The sequence below is a fragment of the Drosophila hydei genome, unplaced genomic scaffold (assembly GCF_003285905.1).
Source record: "Drosophila hydei strain 15085-1641.00,03,60 unplaced genomic scaffold, DhydRS2 tig00000001-arrow-pilon, whole genome shotgun sequence".
NCBI lineage: Eukaryota > Metazoa > Arthropoda > Insecta > Diptera > Drosophilidae > Drosophila > Drosophila hydei.
The window spans coordinates 12,687,002-12,708,074 of NW_022045643.1; the positions used below are offsets into that span (position 1 = coordinate 12,687,002).

At 44.1% G+C, this 21,073-nt stretch overlaps 2 protein-coding genes across 2 annotated transcripts; one reads left to right on the top strand and one right to left on the bottom strand.

The window, feature by feature from the left end:
• The first annotated feature begins 14,372 nt into the window (after positions 1-14,372).
• LOC111599816 (T-box transcription factor TBX6) lies at positions 14,373-17,610 on the top strand. The gene is made up of 5 exons (XM_023315604.2): positions 14,373-14,567; positions 15,043-15,205; positions 16,177-16,444; positions 16,513-16,650; positions 16,955-17,610. The coding sequence occupies exons 1-5, from the start codon at positions 14,477-14,479 to the stop codon at positions 17,483-17,485; spliced, it is 1,191 nt and encodes a 396-aa protein (XP_023171372.2). The 5' UTR covers positions 14,373-14,476; the 3' UTR covers positions 17,486-17,610.
• Positions 17,611-19,521: 1,911 nt separating this feature from the next.
• LOC111599795 (ankyrin repeat and MYND domain-containing protein 2) lies at positions 19,522-20,973 on the bottom strand. The gene is made up of 3 exons (XM_023315571.2): positions 20,687-20,973; positions 19,866-20,633; positions 19,522-19,805 (listed from the first exon to the last, which is right to left on the bottom strand). The coding sequence occupies exons 1-3, from the start codon at positions 20,891-20,893 to the stop codon at positions 19,575-19,577; spliced, it is 1,206 nt and encodes a 401-aa protein (XP_023171339.2). The 5' UTR covers positions 20,894-20,973; the 3' UTR covers positions 19,522-19,574.
• Between the last annotated feature and the right edge of the window lie 100 nt (positions 20,974-21,073).

Sequence of the window (21,073 nt, forward strand, 5' to 3'; positions counted from 1 at the left end):
CCAACAATGTGTCCATCTGTCTACTCTACTCTATCTATATACGTTTTGAGAACTGAGTAAGTTATTTGATACAAAAATGCTTGTGATAGTTAAACATATATAAAAAGTATATAATAAATTATATACTAATTCATAACTAATTATAGTCATGTTTGAATATCAAGATCATAAAACATATTTAATTAAATTTATTGTAATGCTTATATATGGGGTCAAGAGAAGTTCGTAACAAGTATTTGTTGCTATGTCTCTAGCGTCCTTTATCAATCGCATTTATTAGGGACTTTCCAAGACCACTTCCATTCCGTTTTGGGCTACCTGTTGATCGGCAGGCGGGCAAGCGTGCGATCCTTATTAAATCCACGCACTAAGAGCATTAATCACCATTTTCACGCGACGCGCCTGTCGGGAAGGAGAAGGGGAAGGAGGGAGTTGGACCGGGTGCCTGTGGCGAGTGCTTCCTGGAAAAGTGCAGCGCCTGCGCCGCCGCGTGTTGACTAATGACGCGCATTTAGCAGCGATTAATGAATTTTATGGGCCACCATAATTTTATGGCACATCAACTGGGCCGGCGGCCGATGGAAATTCCAGCGAATTTCCCAGCGGCCGAGCCATTGACGAGGCAGCACTGGAAAATGAAAAGCTGCAGTCTGCGGTTTTATTATCCTACCTGTTGGTCCGGCTGGCACCGGCGTTACGCGCACAATGGCCAAGGTACTTGAGATTTTATGGCCACATGCACACAGGCAGTAGGCAGCAGGCAACGGGCAACAGGCATCCTCAGTCTAGGTGTACTCGAGAGTGTATTCAAATGCATTCAGATGCTAATCAAGTGCTTGGGCCGGTTGTGTGCCCTTAGGCTTGAATAGGGCGTTTGTATGACAGCTAATGTCTCGCATAATAGAAATCACCTACTTAAGAATCAAGTGCAAATTGTCCAAGCCAACCCACTTGAGACTCGAACTATAGAATCTGGATCACTGTGCATATACATACATACATAGACGTATGTCGCCGAGCGTGTAATCCTTGTATAATTGAAACAAAATGCAATTTGTTTTTACAGTTTGTCGCAGCCTTTAAGATCCCATTTTTGGGTTTGTTTTCATTTGAGTACAAGAGACCAGAGACAAGACACAAGAGGCAGAGTCTGTCGTTTGTTGTTCTGAGCAAAGATTTGCTCAAAGGATTTGCCTCTCCCTCATACTGGTCTAGGTCCGAGACTTCTTTCTTTCGCGTGCATATGGCTGCAGTCTCGTTTGGTTTATTTTTACTGCTGCTTAAACAATTTTCGCTTAAATTGTTTGTCGCAAATGGGATTTGGGCTTACCACAAGAGGTTTGGTTAAAGGATAACAATCATTTTGCCATTGTTGACAATTTCTGATCACTGTTCAACAGAGGGGGACAATTGAAGGAATGTTGTCATCTGTTTCGCGCACTGTTTACTTTCGTAATGGATCCATCCAAACAGCTGCCAACGATCACAATTTAGATTTTAATATGAGATTGAAATAGAAAAGGTTTTTCTAAACGAATGTTGCTTAAAGTATTATTAAGAATTGTTATGAAATTAAATTAGTATATGTATATCTGATTTTTGTGAAAGATCAAAGTAGCTTGGAGAATGTCAATGGCTTGGCAAGCAAAGTAGGATCAATAAATAAGAAAAACACTTTCTTTCGAGGCAAATGTGTAGCTATATTCGAATTAGAGTTAAGGAGAACAGACAGCTGGACAGATAGACGGGCAGACATATCGCCAAGGCGGACTGACAGATAGATGCAGCTAGATGAGCTCAGAGTGCTTGGTCACGCCTTTCACTAATATATCCAATATAATCTGAACATTTCATCTATATATGTGACTTCTAACAAAATGAGATTGATAGGACAGCTTTTGTATGGATGACTCTGAATGCTAAACTAATTTTAGTAAAAGGAGAACGTAGTGCTTTAGCATTTGTCTCCGGCAACGTGACTCCCACAAAGACCATTAAAAGGTTCGAGTATAATTAAAATGCTTGTTCACATACTGTATACAGGCTGTTTAAATTTTCCCAGTCCAGGCACTTTTTATCCATGATAATCACGCCCGAACTGCTGCTTCTTCTTCGGTTTTTTTTTCGGTAATGCATATTCAGATCGTTTCGGCATACCACAAACGATTATCTGCATCGAAGCACACTCATCGAAACTCGGCAGCGTCCTCTTCTTTGGGCACTGGACAGAGACAGCGCCGAACAATGGAAGCGGTTAAAGTACAAAGCATCGCACTTTATTAACTACTTGAGATTAAACCTGATAAAGAGATAATCCCCGACGGTCGGCAACTAAACTCAAAGTGCACCGCATACTCCTACAACGCAAAGAGCGAGTACTCTCTCGTGTCGGCGGCATAGGTAGATGGAGAGAGTTCCAACATTTCGGTAGCTGTGCGAGTGTAATAAGCATAACAATATCGTTGTCCGCCCAATTGACAAGCCAGACCGTGGTTGTTGCTGAGAGGCTGCGAGGCTGAGATATCTGGAGCGGAGCGCTGCCGTGTAAAATAGATCACAGGTACTGCTGCTGCTCAGGTGAGATCAATAGCAGCCAGTCAAAGACATAGATGAGGCTTATCGCTTGTATTGACGAGCCACCGCCTCAGCTCGACTCGCCCCGCCCGCCTCGGAGGGCATCAGACACAGCCAAACCATCCACACGTCACTGCACTTTTGCTTGGCATCACATCTCATCATTCCGTCAGCCCGGCATTCCGACAGCCCGACATCGTCATCGCTCGCTATCTGGCACAGCTGCCTTTGATCAGTGTAGCGTAATTTTAAGCCAAATTGGGCAGCCTTTTGGTGCTGCCGCGTTGCCTTTAGGCCTCATGCTGAGCTCTATTTGATGTCACCTGGTTGCTGTTTGGTGCCAATGTCCTGGTTCCTCTGGCGTTGGCTGCCGCACTTTTTCAATGCTTTAGTGTGAAGTTGTAACATCTCCTAGTTAGGGTGGCTTTCCTTTGCTGTCTCTTCTGCTTTCTGCTCTTTTGAGGCGTGGAGCTACTGCTGTGTAATGGGATTTACCTTTGAGCCATTGTCTATTCGCATATTTTATTAGAATTTATTGTTCTTCACATTTTTTGCTATGCGAAAATAGGACATATGTTTTATTGTCTCTGACATGCAGGAATACTATATAAATATACAAAAATGATATAGCGTAGACTTTTAGATATTTTAGAGATCTTAGAGAACAAATTCGTCATGTAGAACAAGCTTTGATTAAAGGAATCCTTGGCAGGTTTCATTGAAATAGTCTTAAAGCTGAAGTGCACAAGCATTAGACAGATAATGAATAAAGAGTTTGATGATAAAGTAATGATACCCTTGAATAACCCGTTTAATACCCAACTTTTCGCTTATTTGAAAAAGTTTTTTTACATGGACGTGGAGCCTCCTCTTCTTTTTTAGGCGCGTTAACGAGCTGAAAAGGGTATATTTTGGGTTTTTGCAAATTCCGTCTCACTGTGCCTTCGTCTGTCTGTTCGTATTTCGCGTCTATTAGATCTGGAGATTTGAAGATATTTGGAACATCTTCCGCACTAGGCTTTAGTCTTAACCACCGCTATCGATTTAACGACTAAGTTGGTGTAGTCCAGCTCTATTGATTTACCAATAAGTATATATAAGATAAATAGGTTATTGCACTAATAGATACGTAAGCATCAACTGTGCATTAGCTTGACTTGAATCAGGTGGCAGTTGAGATGCATTGCCCCAGCTAGAGGCAGCGTGTCTTGCGTTTGCGAAAGGCCAAATGAGGCATGACAACGCTTCAAGTGTTTATGCAAATGCATTTTAACACCTTGCTGCACAAATATTATCTAACTGCTCACAATAATATTGATAATTTTTATAAATACCACAAGATGTGTGTGGTGGAAGGAGGGCGAGTTACGAACTAGAGACAGGGAAATGCAGGTGAGCGCAGAGACGTAGATGGAGATGGCAAGTTGCTGTAACAACGGAGTTCAATACATATAACTGTGGGGTGAACGTGAGGCGTAAATTAATTCTATTGAAGTCGCTTGGAGTTCCATGAAACAGCAGCCGGGCCCGCAGACAACGACAGCCAACGGATTGCAACTGAAGCGTTGAGCAAACAGTTTCATTGGCTCGGAAAAAAGTGTTGAATCTGTTGCTGTTGCTGCTGTTACTGCTGTTGCTGCTGCTGCTGCTGTTGCTGCTGCTGCTGGTTGTGTTTACTTGGCTGCAACTTGGATGACCGTGTCGTGGATTGTGTTTGTAGACGCAGCCGGGCCAAACTCATTATGCGATCGCGTTAAGCTGTGAAATTTATTGTTTGTCTAGCCATAATAGGGGGGCAACAACAGCAGCACCAGCAGCCGCAGCAGCCACAGCATCCAAAGTTACGAGTCTCTAATCTCCGACTATTGACAAAAACTCAATACCAGTAGTTGTTGGCAGTTCGCATTGGCATTTATGAATTATGGAAATGGTAACTACGCTTAGAAGACGCCACTTCATGCTGGTCAGATGAAGCTCTACGAGTCTGACTCGAACTCTTCGGCTGAACAAATGTTTTATTAATGAAACGCTGATCATCAGCTGCATTTGTTTGGTGTGGGCAGCAGCAGCAGCAGCAACGACGTTGGCGAGTCTCTAAGCGAGACAAATTACCACATTTCAACACATACTCAAAACTGGCGCTGGACCTGCCCCCTACAGCCCATGTAAACGGTTGCAGACGGAGTCTGTGTCTGTGTCTGCGTCTGCGTCTGTGACTCCGGGTTTAAACCAAGTGGCCCTTTTGGCGCCCATTGCAATTGTGTGGCATCGGCTATTGTTGTTGTTATTGCTTTTTTCAGCTTCGCTCGTTCGGTGGTCATTAATAAAAATGTTTTTGTTGCTTTGGGTTAACTCCCATAAGCCATAAGAAAAACAAACAAATGGACAGGCGATCGTTGGATAGTTGACTGCCTGACTGGTGGGCCAGACACACACAAACGTCGAACATGTATGTATATATATACACATATGTATATGTGGCCAGACCCCTACTTTAGGTCAAATAAGCCAAGTCAGCGACGTGAGCATGAATCAACCTGTCAAAAGTCTCGTTAACGCCAACAGCAACGATTTTCGTTGTTTGGCCTTCTTTTTTTGGCAGGGTCACAACGAATATGCCATGAGCTACGAGTGAAGCATCGAAAATTAAACAATTTTAAAAACCTTCGTGGAGGCTAGAGCTAGGTGCATGGCATTAAAATAGTTCTCGAAAGCGAAATCCTGAGCTCTGCTTTCTAAATTATTTGTATCCTTTTTACACGTATTCAGAACGAGTCGTTAGGTTCCACGCGGAATGCTCTCCTACAAGAGCTCTAAACGTTGGCCACAGCTTGAAACCCTAAGGGGCTGCCAAAACCTTTGTACAGCCAAAGAAGCAGGAACAACAACACAACGCAACGAAACACAATAACCATAACAATAAAAACAAAAGCTGGGAGGGAAATTTCATTAAATGCCACATTTGAGGCAGCCAAAACTGGCGCCAGGCACAGCATCAGCAGCAACAACAAGAGCCCCATAGCCATATCCATGTTCACATATAATCTCGACAACACAACGCAACGAGAGCACGAACAAATAAGCAGCAATTTCTTCATGTTGCGAGCAAATTTGGCTGGAATGCGGCGCACGGCTGATGTGGGCAGGGCAGAGCCGGCAATGAAGTGCGCCGTCGCGCTGCTAAACGATCTTGCCACCGCCCGTCCACACCATACCACACACACATACGGAAAGTGTGTGGTTAAGGACGGGGCACACGCACGAACTACGAACTTGAAGCGGAGCCAGTTAACCAGGGTCTGGACTTTTGGGCTTTGGGCCCTTCACTCGACCTGACTGCTGCTGAACAGCCGACAGAAGACAGCCGACAGCCGACAGTCGACTGGCGCTATCGTCGTCTGGGTCTTGGGCAAGCTGCTGCTGCTGCTGCTGCTGCTGTTGTTGTTGTTGATGCGGCTGCTGCAACGACTGCTGCTGTGCCCACACCGAATTCAGAGGTGCAAATACGTTCAGACCAGTCTCCAATTTGTGCTGGCAACTGATTATTCATGGGCCAAAGCTGTTCCACAGTTGTTATATGCTCATGTTATCATACCCATTACCAGAACTGAAAAGGCCCTGATTGCTAATGCCTCGAAAGCAGTTATCTGAAAGGTAATTACAAATAGAAAGCATCTACTAATGAATTGTATAATGGAAGCTCCTTTCGTTAATATCTTTAAATTGATACATAAAATATAGCAATAAATTAATTCATATGCGTAAAAGCTGCTCTTCTTCTTCTCTTGCAGATTTAATACAGCAACACATCTTAATTTAATTAGAGCACAAGAAGTGCAACTGCTCGAAAGCTAACCTGATGTTATATAAGTCATATAATTGAGTACTCATTGCGTGCAGGGTATATAATATTCGTTACTTTTTGAAGAGTCTGTTATCGCGCTTTTACTTGATGATGATTTTACGTTTCTGTCTTTGCCCTGCTCTTGTCGCTGTCGTCGTCGTCGTCGTGGTCGTCGCCAGAGTCGAAGAGGAAATGAAATATTTGGCTGGCATAAAAGTTATCATTTTATTAAAAAGCAGAGGCAATCAACGCATTCACATATTAAACCCGATTTCCAGTCGACTTGTGGGATCTTGTGCCGAGAAATAAAGAAAGACCAGAGGAATCACGATAAGTTTATAGGTCGCAGCGCACAGACACAGACAGAAAGAGAGAGATTTTGGGAGAGAGAGAGAGAAACGGATTCATTTGGGCTTGGGTCAGTCGACATTCGACTGCTGGAGACAGGGGCGTGCTTGAAAGGCGTCGCGCCAGCCGCCGGTCTCGTCAACTGACCAACTGTCTACACAATTTTAAAATCAGATGAGGATATTTGAGGGCATGCCCTTAAGGGCTTGTCCTAGTTAGGACGACATTTAGTGGGCGGGTTGGCAGCAAATAGTATCTGGTTTTGATTGAGCTGCTCATGAAATGGTCTGGCTAAGAGTTGATTAATGTACTACATAAACAATACTAGGATGAGATCCAGTTTCAGCTATGCAACAAACCCACATGTAGTAGGCGTTCTGTGTGCCTGTCAAGTCGAAGTGCAGTTCCGTGTCAGTTTTGACTATTTAGTAGGCTTTGCATATGTCTAGACATAAACGTTCATTACTAACGACTAGAGTTTTCCAGCTATCAAGCGCTGTCGTCGCAGCCCAGCTTTCATAACTCAATCACGTCCCATAAAGCCATAAACAACTTTGATAACCCCACGGCATTTAGTCGGGGTTCATAAGCTGCCAATATAAATGTAGGAATTAATTACAGTCTTGCCATCAATGATATTAAATTGTTCATGCGAGACAGGTCAGTCGCCAACAGGACCCACCGCACGTCTCCAACGAGTGCGGCAGCTATCACTAGAGCTGTGGAGCTGTATAAAAGACAAAACATTGAAATCCAATTAAATGGCAGTCATTAAACTGCCAGCATGATGGTGCCACAAATTCATTTTTAATTGCTTATTTCATAAAAAAAGAGAAAGACACTGGCAACAGGTACTCCGCCTAGACAGAGGTGCATATTATCATATTAACGCGTCTGAAAACCCAAAAAAGCTTCGATTCCCGCATCCCATGGCCATCAAATGGAGGCCACACTTTATTATTGTGTCAATGCAGTTAACAAACAACAAATGGAGAGCCCTGCCCCTAACCTGAGCATAAAAAGAGAGCCAACAGAATATTTGATTGATGTCCTTGGCAGTCAAACGCTCGCCTAAACGGCTGCAATAAAAAATTTACCACGTTTGGGGCACAGCGGGCGGTACGCTGGCGCCAGTGATATATTTCACCCTTTTCTGATATGACTTCGAAGCACTGGGGTCTCGGCTTGTGGCCCGAGCAACTCCAAACTTGCCTGAGAATCTCTGAGACAGAGACAAAGGCAAACGAAGACGAAGGCGACACTCGCTGCACTGCCAGAGACAAGCAAACGGATTGGAAACGGAATATAAAAAGTTGGAATTGTTAAAATTTAATTATGGGTTCAGTTTTTGGGCTCAGAGCCTGACTACATGCACATACATATACAAGCATGCGTACATATGTAGTATATAGAAGCCCTACCAATATCCACACAATAAAACTCTGCGCCCGAGTGGAGAAAAGTCAACAGAAATTTGTTTTTAATTTACAATTTAATATGCGTTATAAAAAATTGGTCTCAATGACGAGTTATAAATATGTATGAAGGCAGCGCCAGAAAGGTAACCAAAGGAATACCATTCCGAGTACTGGTTCACTCAGAATTTCCAAATGCTCTACAGGATCTACATTGATCAGAAAGTGTGGAAAGAAAGGCATAAGATTAAATAGAAGTTTTTATTTATGACAAGCGTATACACTTAGGATTAAAAATTAAGCTAAGAAGAGTGAACAATGTTGATATATGTAAGACAAAATAGTAGTAGAAACTATTGTAATTATATTAGATATAATTAACTATAATTAAATAAAAGTTTTAGTTTTCGCTCAGTTTTTAGTTTTCGTTTCAAAATTCTTGATATAACGAGAATGCCCCACTCGACGATTTCTCACATACATGTGGACACACTCCAAATTATTTGTCAAACATTTTCGTCTCGACTCGTTCCAAATACTAATGCCACACACACACACACATATCACACATCATGGGGCGATCCTAACTCGCCAAATTGCTGTCCGCTTAAATTGCCAAACTTGGTGCAACTCGGAGCCATCAGCGCCATGTGAATGTGGATGTCGATGTCGCTGTCGATGTGCCTGCTCGTCGACTGTTTTGACATCTAGAGGCGTTCGATGTCGCCGTGTTTGCGGGGCAGGCAAGCGCAGCTCCGACTGCGCCTCATTATTTATTATGAATTCTATAAATATTAATGGATTTTTAAATGCAATTATAACAACTAATTAATAATGTGCATTTTAAATCGTCCCGGGCGAGCGAACACGGTCTGCGCCACCGTCTCCATTGGAGCATTTGACGTATTACCTGACGTATTTATTGCATGTTTTCTCGCTTCGACTTTGGTAGTTTGTGTGCTGGTTCTACGCCAGTGGAGGAGGGTAATACAAATATCTGACATAAGATGTAACATTACGTTTTGGAGCACTCTTTGTCTTGGTCTCTTTATTGATGAGACTTGAAATATTTTGTCATATATTTTGCCATATCCCGCGTCCCAATTATGGCAATATATATCATATTATTAAAAATAATATTTTTAATATTAAATTAAATTGAATATATTATGATAGAGATATCTATCTAATATTTAATTTTCTTATCAAAATTTGAACTGCCCTATAGGTAAGATCATATAATTTAGTGACTTTACGGATTACAGGGTAACTGATATTCGGCTGCTAGAATGTGACCTGTTATTTTTTATTCACTTGCTGCTGTTATGAAATGGGCAACGAGTCCAAATGGAGGTGCGCGAAAAAATTAAACGAGAATGTCTGACAGAATTTATTTTAATTAGTGCGATGAAGTTGTGAGTGGCATGCTAAATGAGGGGCAGCCCAACTGGCTGGCTGGAGATTCGAGATCAGCTCATGGTCGAGCGGGTCCATGCAAAACGACTGTCAAATGGCCAGTGGCAATCGTTGATCAATGACAAACTCAAGCAAATCGCAGCCGCCCTACCACGACCTCGACACAAAGATCACAGAGTAGAAGGCCGCCAAATGTTGTAGCAGGAAGAGACAGTAAACGATCGCATGTACGTTTGAGTTGGCTTGGCAAATAGCGCGATCGCGATCGCGTTTGCTATTGAGATCGAGATTGAGATCTCGTATCGATTACATAGATCGACTTCTGTGCTCAGGTCAATTGCCGCTAGGCCAACGCAAAGGGAAGCCGCCGCCGCCTGCGACGGGTCGGTCGTGTCGCGACGTTGTAATCGATATGGCGAAACGCTGGCAATCGATACCACAGCCCGGAGAATGTATCTTAAGTAGCAATGTAATGTGTCCAGATGCCGAACTGCTGATAACAGCGCCCTGGTGGCGACGTCCCGATGATCACAGCGATCAGTAGCCTCATCGCTCTCAGGCTATGGCACTTGTGGGCGCCTGGCCTTAAGGCATCTAACAGATACTTATGGATTGCTGATCTTGTGACAGGCTCTGTCCGGGGTAGCCAGCTTAAGTGGAGCCTCACAACGTGAGAATCACAAATATGTAAAGAAGTGGAAAGGAACAGGGAAAGAGATTGAGGGGGACCGGGAGGGGCCATTTCTTTTTGGAAAAGGTTGCAGAGATCGATCGAACGATCGAAACAAACATCTTAACAAATTATAATGCCCGGCACTGGGTCGAGCTATCGGTGGCTCATCGTTAAGTATCTCAACTAGTAGCCGCTAGGCAGCCACGAGAAGTGATCATCTCAACGACAGTCCATCGATCATTCAAAATCGAGCTCGACCCATGCTGGTGTTGCTTTTTCTGATTCTTCGTTTTTTTGGCTATACTTTTTTCTCTGGTAGAAAGCGTGATGGAAAATTAAATCATCGTTGTGGCTTGGGTCTGGGCTGTTGTTGTTGTTCTTTTTTTATTCTCTTTAGTTGCCCTAATGATGGCCAACGTACCTTGAGCTGCAGCTTAGTATTTACCCAAAGATCTCTATCAGCGAGTTAACTCGTTTAGCATTTAGTTGCAGGCGCCTAAAACTCAGAGTTCGACTGCAACTGATACTGGGAGTGGGACTGGGACTGGGACTGGGACTGGAACTGACGACTTATCGCATAGTTTGCATCTTTATGCTTGTTTTTCTCAGGATTCGGGGCTGGGCAACGCCTCGCAGTGCGGCTTATTAGGCGCAGACAGTGTCGTTTATATCATTTATATTATTTTATGATGTTTTTTTTGTTGTTTTCATAAATTATGTGTAACTTGTTGTAGTATTTATTGATGCTCGAGCATCGAAAACGGTTCGTGCAGGTGACAATCCACAGACCGAGCCTTTCTCTGCGTATGGGTTAATTAGGGTTATCCATGATTTATTGATATGTTGTGCCTCTAGGGGCAGCATAAAATGCAACCTGTCTGCCCCTTGATTATGGCTCCAATAACCACAATGTTGATGGTCTTTTAATAAACGCATTTCGTTAGCTATTTATATATGTCTGCATAGGTATATTTTAATTAGCCCTGAGATTTGACATGGTCTGTCCACAAGCCATGTGGGCAGTCGCCCGCAGGGGCTGAGCTTCCGATTGCTTTAGCCAGTTCGCCTCATCAGCTGCCAGTTGGCAGTTGCCTAACGGTAGCTGCATGTAATCTCTTATCACAGCCAAACACATGTCGCCAAGCAGCTACTGTCCGGCGCAGATGCGCAGTCGGCAGATAGCGACACACAAAGGACTGCAGGATCTCGGCGGCTGGCGCCAAGCGCTTCTTGAGAGTGCCCGCTGCCAGCCACTTGTCGCGTCGCGCGACAAACAACAATAGAATATTATTGCTTCAATTGGCGACCGGTCACGTCCGACGTCTCTGTGTCAGGTACAAGCCCGCAAAACATCTCAAGTTGATTTGGAAACGAGAAATCGCCTGGCTACAGCTCAGTTCACACCATGGCCGAGTCGCCTCTCAGATCTTCTGTCCGCTCTGTGGGCGTTGCTGCTGTCGCGTCGACGACCTTGCCCACTTTGCCTTGCCGATTGCGCCGTTTAGTGACGCAATTACACCTGACTCAACTGGTCTATCTGGCTGATAAGCCATAAAAGTGCCTGCAACAGCACAGCTGCTGTCCAGCATCCAGTAGTCGACTGTCTGGCCCTTTTGTTGCCGATATTCTTTGTCGGTTCGCGCTGCAAGCAGGCGTGAAACATTACGATTTCATATCTTTTGTTCGCCTCCTTTTGTATTTTTGTCAAATAAAGTTTGCGCTGGCTATTTGTACCAATATTTTACGATGCACTGGCGCCCGCCGTCGCATAGGCAGCCAACATATGCAGTAGTCTGGGAGCGAATCTGCTGGCTGGCGGGCTGGTTGGCTTGGTTGGCTTGGTTGGCTGCCTGGTTCGCCGGAAATATGCCGTCTACACTGTCAAAAAGTGCTAATTTGTCCGAAACGCGTCAAGCGAATTCGCATTGCGTTTAGCTGGAAGCCTTTCTAGTCCGTTAGCAGTGAAGTCAAGCTCGAAATTATTTGCTGGCGAATAAACTTGACGTCGTCGTAGCGCTTGAAGTGAAGTGCAAATTGTATTTGAGAGATTCCCATGAAAGTGTCGCCTTCGCATAGGAAATGTGACGGAGACTATGTGGCAGAGTCTGTCGACTTGGCTATGATATATACATATATTAATGTTTGTATATGAATATCTATATTTTCATACTACTTCAAGATCAATGTCAATGCCAAGATAATGTCTCTTTTGCACAATGTTAATAGGTTGAAAGAGTAATCAGACACGAAAACTTCCTTTCAAAAAATACATAATTTCGCATTATCTAAAACAAATATTTTATATAAATGAAACTGATCTCGCATTTTAGCATTATCTTAACTAAATATCAAATAAGAAATTCATATCAAAATTTAAACGGTAGAAAAACAAGTAAATTATTTGTAGTACTCCTTAAGAGGAACTGTAGACTGCCTCTAACTTAACTTCATAACATTGAAAGCTATATTTTAACCGATTTTCAATGTCCCCAAGATAAATCAATAGAGGAGAGAGGTCAACTAGGTCGTTATTCTTGTTGGGCTTTTAGTTCTACAACTGTGGCAGTTTTACTCGACTAACCTGGATATCAATGAGTGTAGATATATTTTATATATATTTCTTATCGAATTGAGTATACATTTTAAATTGTATACCGTATATATAGTATATATAGTATTGCCCAATTTACAACACATATAGCGGTGACCGGGAAAGTCTTAACATGTTATAAGACGAGTGCAAGCACCAAGTTTTAGCTTCAATAGCAGCGAAATGGGTTGACAACAAGGCGGAAATGGCATAAACCCAATATAATCTTCTAAACTCGTGAATTTATTGAGAATAATCTTACATTTCGATAGCATATTTTCAGTTGAGATCATGAAATGGGTTGGGGAAATAATTATTACTTCAGAAAAGTTTACTTTATCTTTAATGGACAGCTCTTAATATGTGTATGCCTCACAAGTCTTTGCCAGTAAATGGGAATTTATATTCTGGTCTTTAATAGCAATCGCTGCTAGACAAGTCCTTGATCTAAATGTAACATTTATTTGCCTATGAATCATAGGAAAATCGACGATTTCACATTCATGCTGACTTCCTGTAGGTTTCGGGGAATGCACAACAGGAACTGTGATTAGAGGCAATTTTCAGTGCTGACAAGCACTAATCAATAGTTCAGAACCTGCACAGGCCCAAAATGTATACATTTTTGGAAAACTATCGTGAGCAATCTGGCAAAAAAAAAATATATAGCAACTGGCCTGTATATGGCAGCGGAATTTCGAAATTCCGAAACGGGCAATTAACAAAAGCAACAAAATTTATGTTTCACCTGTCTGCATAAAATACATAAATACAAAATGCCAGACAATGCCAACAAGAGCCAAGATGGTGGCTAATTACACGGCACGAAAAACGGCGTATGCCCAAAACGAAACAGATCCAGACCCAGATCCAGTCGCAGTCCCACTCACAGACCCAAAGACCCTCATGAGCAAAGCGAGGCAAGAGGGAGAAATGAAAATAGCAACGGGCATTTTTCCAGCCGTCTGCCGTCTGCCGTCTACTCTGGCTGTTGTCTGCTGCCGGTGCTGCAGACAGGCGCGCTGTGGAAAATCTCACTTCTGAATTACAAAGCATGCCACATTGAAGTCTGACTGACAGTGCAACAGAGCGAGATAGCGGGTCAGCGGCAGAGGGAGCGAAAAAGCCAGTGGCGCAGAAAAACACTGCGGCTGATGAAAATCAACAGTGCTAAGCGTTAACTTCGCCACTAGGTGCCCAGCACGGTCCACACAATTGCTGCTGCCTCTGCAGCTAGCAGCTTCGTTTTCCTCTCGCATTTTCACACAAAATGGCGCACGATCGTCGTCACGTCGTCAGAGCGAGTGCGCCATAGTCGAAGTCGAAGTCGAGGCCTCAGTCGCAGCCGCAGTCAGCGTAGGCGGCTGCGCAGCCAGCCAATCAGCGTGCGCCGCTATTCAAACCGGTCTGGCAGGTAGCTGCTGCTACAGGGCTCTGGCTGGAACCGGCTACGACGCACACGCAGCTAAGCGACTGCTTCGCTCCGCTCAAGATCAGTTGGTTGCGAAACGTCGTGCGTGCCAGAACCTCGAACGTAGAGCTCAAAGAACCATTAGAACCAATACCAAGTGAAGTCTATTTGCAGTGAAGTATTCGACTTAATCGATATTTGCAACATGTTGTCCATGCACGAACTAATGGATATGCAAATGCAACAGCAGTTGGCCCATGAGATATACCGTCAACAGATCATGCAACGCATACCGGGTAAGTTTGTCATAGATGAGCAGACGAGTTGCTCGAGTGCCGACGGCAAAAGCTTAAGATAAAGAACAAAACTATCAAATATGAAATTGCTTGGAATCTTAATCTACATATATCAATTTAAAGTTATGTAAAATACTCAATATATGTATTTATACTACGTATATGATTCACTTGGCTATTTGTGGTCTGATTGGAGGCGACGTAGACTGATCTCTATATGTACAATTTATATACTTTGCCAATCACTTAGTAGATCAGTCCACAACGACTGTATATATAAATGCCTCACATACATATGTATATGCATTTAGTCTTTTGCAATTTCGGTTCAGACATAATTTATCATCTGTATAAATCGATAAACCATTTTAGAGCTGGTTACTGAACAAGTCGACAGCCAGCTAACGAACTAACCAAACAACTTCTAAGCAACACGCTCATCTTATATGTATATACATCGAATTCTAACCAACAGATCCCTTTCCGGCGATGCTCCCCATGCACATGGCGCAGCCGCAGCAAATTATGATGCCCAGACGGCCGACGTTGCCGGGCGTGGATGCTAAGCTGGAGAATAACGAATTGTGGCAGCAGTTCCATCAGATTGGCACCGAAATGATCATCACCAAGAGCGGCAGGTAAGATTCCCAAGAACTGTGCCACATCCTATGCAAATAGCTGCGAGGTCGTCTATGTATTCTGAAACTTGAAAAGTCAAGTGCAGCGCGGCCTATGTCAATATTTGCCATGACCCGGCTGTCTCTCGTCTGCCACTCTCTTTGGCCGTGGCCTAATGTGGCGCCTAGCGATAATTCAAAACGCAGCAGGAGCTCGCTCGCTGCGCCGGCGACGTACAACAGTGACAACAACAAGTGCAGCCGCAACCGCCGTCCTGGCGCCGGTTCGCTCATAAAAAGAAAAAATCTGTGCCCAGCTTTGACAATGCTGCGAGACGAAGATGCCGACAGGCCCGGCCGGGGACATAGGGCTCAGCTTGGTTTTCTACCTGCGTTTTCACACGTTTGCCCACAATGGACCGCTTTGTTGGCCCTCTAGTATCTTATGCATATTTTCTGATAGCTACCGACTACCGATCGCTGCGCGCTCGAAATTAACATAATTATGAGCTAGCCAGTTGGCGTGTGTGTGCGTGTGCGTGGAGTAGATGCAGTGTGTCCACTTTCTCGGCTCATTAGACATGCATTGAGTGCTCGTAGCGCCACATTTGGAAGCCGTTAAGCTGCATGCCCGACAGATCAGATCAGATCTCAAATAATTGTTTGGCGCCATGCGCAGCGCTCCCTGCAATTAATCATACGAAACTCTATAGAAACTATAGTATGTATTGTTTTCAGTCTGATATACCCGGTTTTGGGTATTTGTTTTCGGTTCGTTTTAAATCGGTGCAACGTTCCCTCGCTCCTTACCCGCTGTTCATAATTACACACTTGTTAGGCCGGGCCACAAATCAAAGTGCCAGGCAACGCCTTTTTTGCGCTTAGAAAGAGAACCTTGATTTATGTGCTTACCACAAACAAATACTCATATGAAAATACCCATTGTACCTTGGTCCACTTAATCAACTTCTATTATTGTGGTTCTCTTGCAGACGCATGTTTCCATCGATGCGTGTTTCGTTGAGCGGGCTGGAGGAGGATACCAGCTACTGCGTCCTGCTTGAAATGGTGCCCATTGGCGACTGTCGCTACAAGTTCTCCGGCTCCCAATGGGTGCCAGCTGGCGGCGCCGAACCACAGAGTCCACAGCGCATGTATCTGCATCCGGATAGCCCGGCAACGGGCGCCCACTGGCAATCGCAGGCGCTGCTCTTCAACAAGGTTAAATTGACGAACAACACACTCGACAGCAATGGACATGTAAGTGGCCTTAACTCTTGCACAGCAATTTGACGATAACTAATGAAGAGCATATTTTTTTTACACAGATTGTGCTCGCCAGCATGCATAAGTATCAGCCACGTCTCCATGTCATCCGTAGCAGCGAGCTCACCCAACTGCCGTGGGCGCCGCAGCAGGCATTCGTCTTTCCGGAAACGGAGTTTGTCGCAGTAACTGCCTATCAGGTGGGTAACTCATGAGACCTTTCATTCTTGCTAGAGTATTTCATCAAAGATGGCATCAGATAAAATGCAGCCGCGGGGGGTCAGCGACTAATTGTCGCCCGCATGCGCAAAATCCACTTGAGCCATTGTGACAGACGTTCACAAATTGTGAAGAGTCGTTGATTGTCTGCTGCATTGACACCAATGCTCAAGTGTTTTGCTGCTGCGTCGGCGACAGCAACGTCTATGAATACTTCATGACGCCAACCAGCTCCGATTACAGCATCAAGTCTAACCCAAATGTTGTCTATTTCTTGTTTTGCAGAACGATCGCATTACTAAGCTAAAGATTGACAACAATCCATTTGCCAAGGGCTTCCGCGAGTCCGGCCAGTCGCGCTGCAAGCGTAAGCTAAACAGCAGCTCTAACTCCACTGCAGACTCCGAAGATGATGGCTCCAGCGTGAGCAGCTGCGATTCGCCCCAAGCAAAGCGTCAGCGTTCGGACTTTGAACTGGACTCGCAGCGTAGTTTGTCTCCGGAATACTATCCGGCTGCTACTACTTCTGCTGCAGGGCCAGCCCTAAGTCCATCCTTACATTCGTATCGACATGCGCTTGGTTATGCGCCTGGAGCAGCTTTCATACAAGCGGCTTACTTTGCAGCAGCACCTCCAATGCCATCGCCTGCATTTGCGCCAACACCAGTGACGACTCCTGCGGCAACTGCGACAGCAGCTGCAACTTCCACTTCATCCACGCCTCCGCCGGCTGCTAGCATTCCAACAAGCTCGCCGCGTGCAACAACTTCGACGAAACGCAATAGTTTCAGCATTTCTGCTATTTTGGCCTATTAAACGCAGCCAGGATGATGTCGCCCCCATTTAAGCTTTTGTTGTGATTACAGTGTGCAGTATATGAGCCTTAAGTTGTAATATGTTAATTAGTTTTAAGCCCAGCTTACAAATAAAGCAAAATTCCAATAAAAAACTGTTCGATAAGTCCTCAGCCTTGTATGTATCGAAACACGAGAGTCGATAGTTTGGTTAATCGATAGCTATGCCAAGCAGCGTATGCAGACCCCACAGCCTTCGTCGCTTCCGTTTTTACAGGTTTTGCAAGTCGAAACAACTTTGGCGGGCCGCAAAGCAAATTAATGTGCTCCATCAGCGCCACCGCAAAGCAAAAGAGAACGAACGTTCGAGCTGGCCTAAAACGAACTCCGGTAGTAGTTAAAACAATTCTCGCAGATAAGGCATCCATTATGAGCAGCGATTTGACGGCTTTGAAGGCGTTTGGTCTTTGCCGAACCTCGCGACTGTCGACTGATGACGCAGAAGTCGCTGCTGTTGCTGTTGCTGCTGCTGCTGTTGCTGTGCATCTCTTGACGGCTTGTGAAATTTTAGTTTTTATCGCACCTTTTATGGCCGTTGGCCATTGGGAATCGGGAGTCGTGAGTCGTGAGTCGAGAGTCGGGTAACTGGAAAGTGGGGATCGGATCGAATGGTGTGGCCATGCATTATTATCGCGTCGAATGCGACAAATCTGTCTGTGGCACGGCGGCAGCCTTTTTGGCCTGCATAATTGCCGCGATAAGCCAGCGGGCGACATTCACGACGCATGCGTGCGGTCCATGCTGCAGGCTTGGGCAAACGGTGGCGCCAACCGTTTTCAGTTTAATAACTTTAATTAAGTTTTTAGGCTAGGAATTTTAGTCTGATTACGGCTAAGTTCAAATCGCTTCTCTCTGCTTCCTTTTCAAATATTCATTGAAAGTTTTATTTCATTTCATTTATTCGTTAGTCAATTTAATTTCATTCATAGAAATCTTTGCATATTTCATGCATAATTTTTTAGCCAGCGCGAAATAATTCACTGACTACACGAAGTTTGGACATTGTTTTCGAGCTGCCTTAACTAATTTTGGCCTTTTTTGAATCTTCATCTTAGTTTTTGTCACATAAATTTGGTTTTTAAATTTTGGAACAATTAAATAATGTGATTTGCACGTTTTCACCCAACGAGATGTTGGCGGCATCAGCGCTTTGGAAGTGTTTTTTAAATGCTGAGCCTTAATTTGTTGGACTTATAAATATATGTACATATTGTATTGTATATTGATTTCGTTTTCTTGTTAAAAACAGTGGCAAAAAGCGTCAAAATTCGTAGATTATGCGATAAAAATGCAAATGTTTTCGCTCACGTTTCTAATTTGTGTTTGTTTTAATATACTTAATGAATTTTTATGTGTGGGCTGTGCTCTCTGTAATCCGGTTTTGCGGTCAAAGCTGTTGATAATGACGATTCCGATAATGATGCTTTATTGTTTTTGTTGTCTTCTTCTTCTGCTTTTGTAAAGGTGTTGCTCTGTTCGTACGTGATCGCTTGTTTTTATGTTACTAAATATAATATATGCATATGATTCGACTATAAAACTGTTGGCGTGCTTGGCTTAACGACTCAACGGAAAACAAGAAATGAGCGAAATGTTTAATTGAATTTCAGATTAAGACAAAACTGGTTATCGAAATTTAAATTTTTAGCGGAAATGCCATCTGGTGTGTGTCTCAGCTACACAGACGATATTATACCACTGTGCCCATAGATGGCGCTATTTAATAGCTGATTTGGAGTAAAACTGAAATATAGGAACTTGGCTTCCGTAACCATATATTTAAAGAGTGTTATTAGAAGCAACGAAGGACAAATGTTTCATAAAAATAAAATTAAAATGTCAATTACTGGCATTTAAAATTAGCTAATTCACCCTGGCGCTTGCTATCTAGTTTGTATCTTTGCTTTGCAGATTATCTTACATGCTGATTCAATAGATGGCGCTATTGGTATTTAACAGCTGACCAGATAGATATCCTGTAAAATGGGATTGCGATTCTTTTTAAACAAATCTTATTCGATTTATTTAAAATTCAGGTAATCATCAGGACATTATGCTGCCAATTTGGCCAGCTCCTCTTGCAGTTCGGATGTATCGATGGGACCCTTCGGCTGATCCTTGCCGCCGGCCAGGACAGCGGCCAAGAGACGAGGACAACTCTTCTTGTGCATAAACCAATGCAGCCGCTGGCACTCGCGATCGCAGTACTGGACCGCCTTGCATTTGGAACATTTCTTGTCTGGCTTCTCCTGACCGCAAGTACTGCAGTAGCTACACTCGTCCTGCGAAATGCAAAAGGAGCGACTTAGTTAACAGCACTTCTTAATCTTTCTCAGACTCACCACAAAGCCGCGCATTCCGTTAATGGCATTGCGTAGTATGACGAGCGCGGGCGGTGCATCCTTCGCACCCAACTGCGTGGCTATTTGGCGAAAGATTGTGCAATCGCGGAAGGGAAACTCTCGAGCGCATTCGCGCACAGTAAATTCGACATAGTCCAGCTGGCCGAGTTTGTTTTCCTTGAGAACGCGCTTTACGAACACTTCAATGAAGTCGTTTTTGCTGGCGTCATTGTCATCGGTCTTTTCCTTGTGCTGCGCTTTGAACTGCTCCTCACAACGCAGCAGCTCACTGACGATCCAGGCCAGGTAGTGGAATTTAAATGCGAGCAACTCGTTTATGTCGTGGCTCTTTTGCATTTCCTTCTCACACATCAACGACAAAGCCTTGCGAAGATTAGGTAGCACCTTGAGCAGACCCAACGATTGGGCATTTAGCGTAATTCGAACGGGATGCAGATTGATTTCGGTAACAAAACTGTGGAACGCCCGTAGTAACACGGCCGGAATATACGGCTCCGTCTGCTGGCCGTGCAGCTGGGTGTAGTACTCCAAACTGGAGCATGTCACATAGCTGTTAATAGTCTCCACGCACGAGTGATTGCCCACAAAGGCGGCCATCTGGGAGGCAGTGCGATTTACGCTATTTATACTGTTCGGATTGATACCGGCATCCAGGAGCTGGCGACACACGTGCGTGTTGCCGGACAAGGCGGCAAAATGGAGCGGCGTATAATCGGCGCCATGCTGATTCAAATTAATGTCTGCTCCCTGTTAAGTTGAGATGTAAGTAATTCCGCTTCACGTTTATTGAGCTGTCTTACCATATCTAATAGCAGCTGCACTGCCTCCTTGTTGCCCTTAAAGCTGGCGTGCGCTAGTATGGACATTCCGCTGTCGTCCACGAAGTTGACGCCGCCTTTTAGTTGGCCCAACATTTGCTTAAAGCCGCTAGTGTCATTCTTTGATATACGATGGATTAGCTGTAGCTGGACTTCGTCCAGTTGGGACTTTTTGCTGCCTTCACTCATGTTTTTCGATTTTTGTCAGGAAACTGGGAAACGAAAAAGTAGAGTTACAGTGTGTACACACTTTGAAACAGTCATCACATTTTCGATTGCTCAGTTTCCAACACTAAGCTGATAATAAACTAGTACGCTGCTCAGAATTTATGCTTGTAAAAATAATAGTTCCACACTTCTATTAACCTA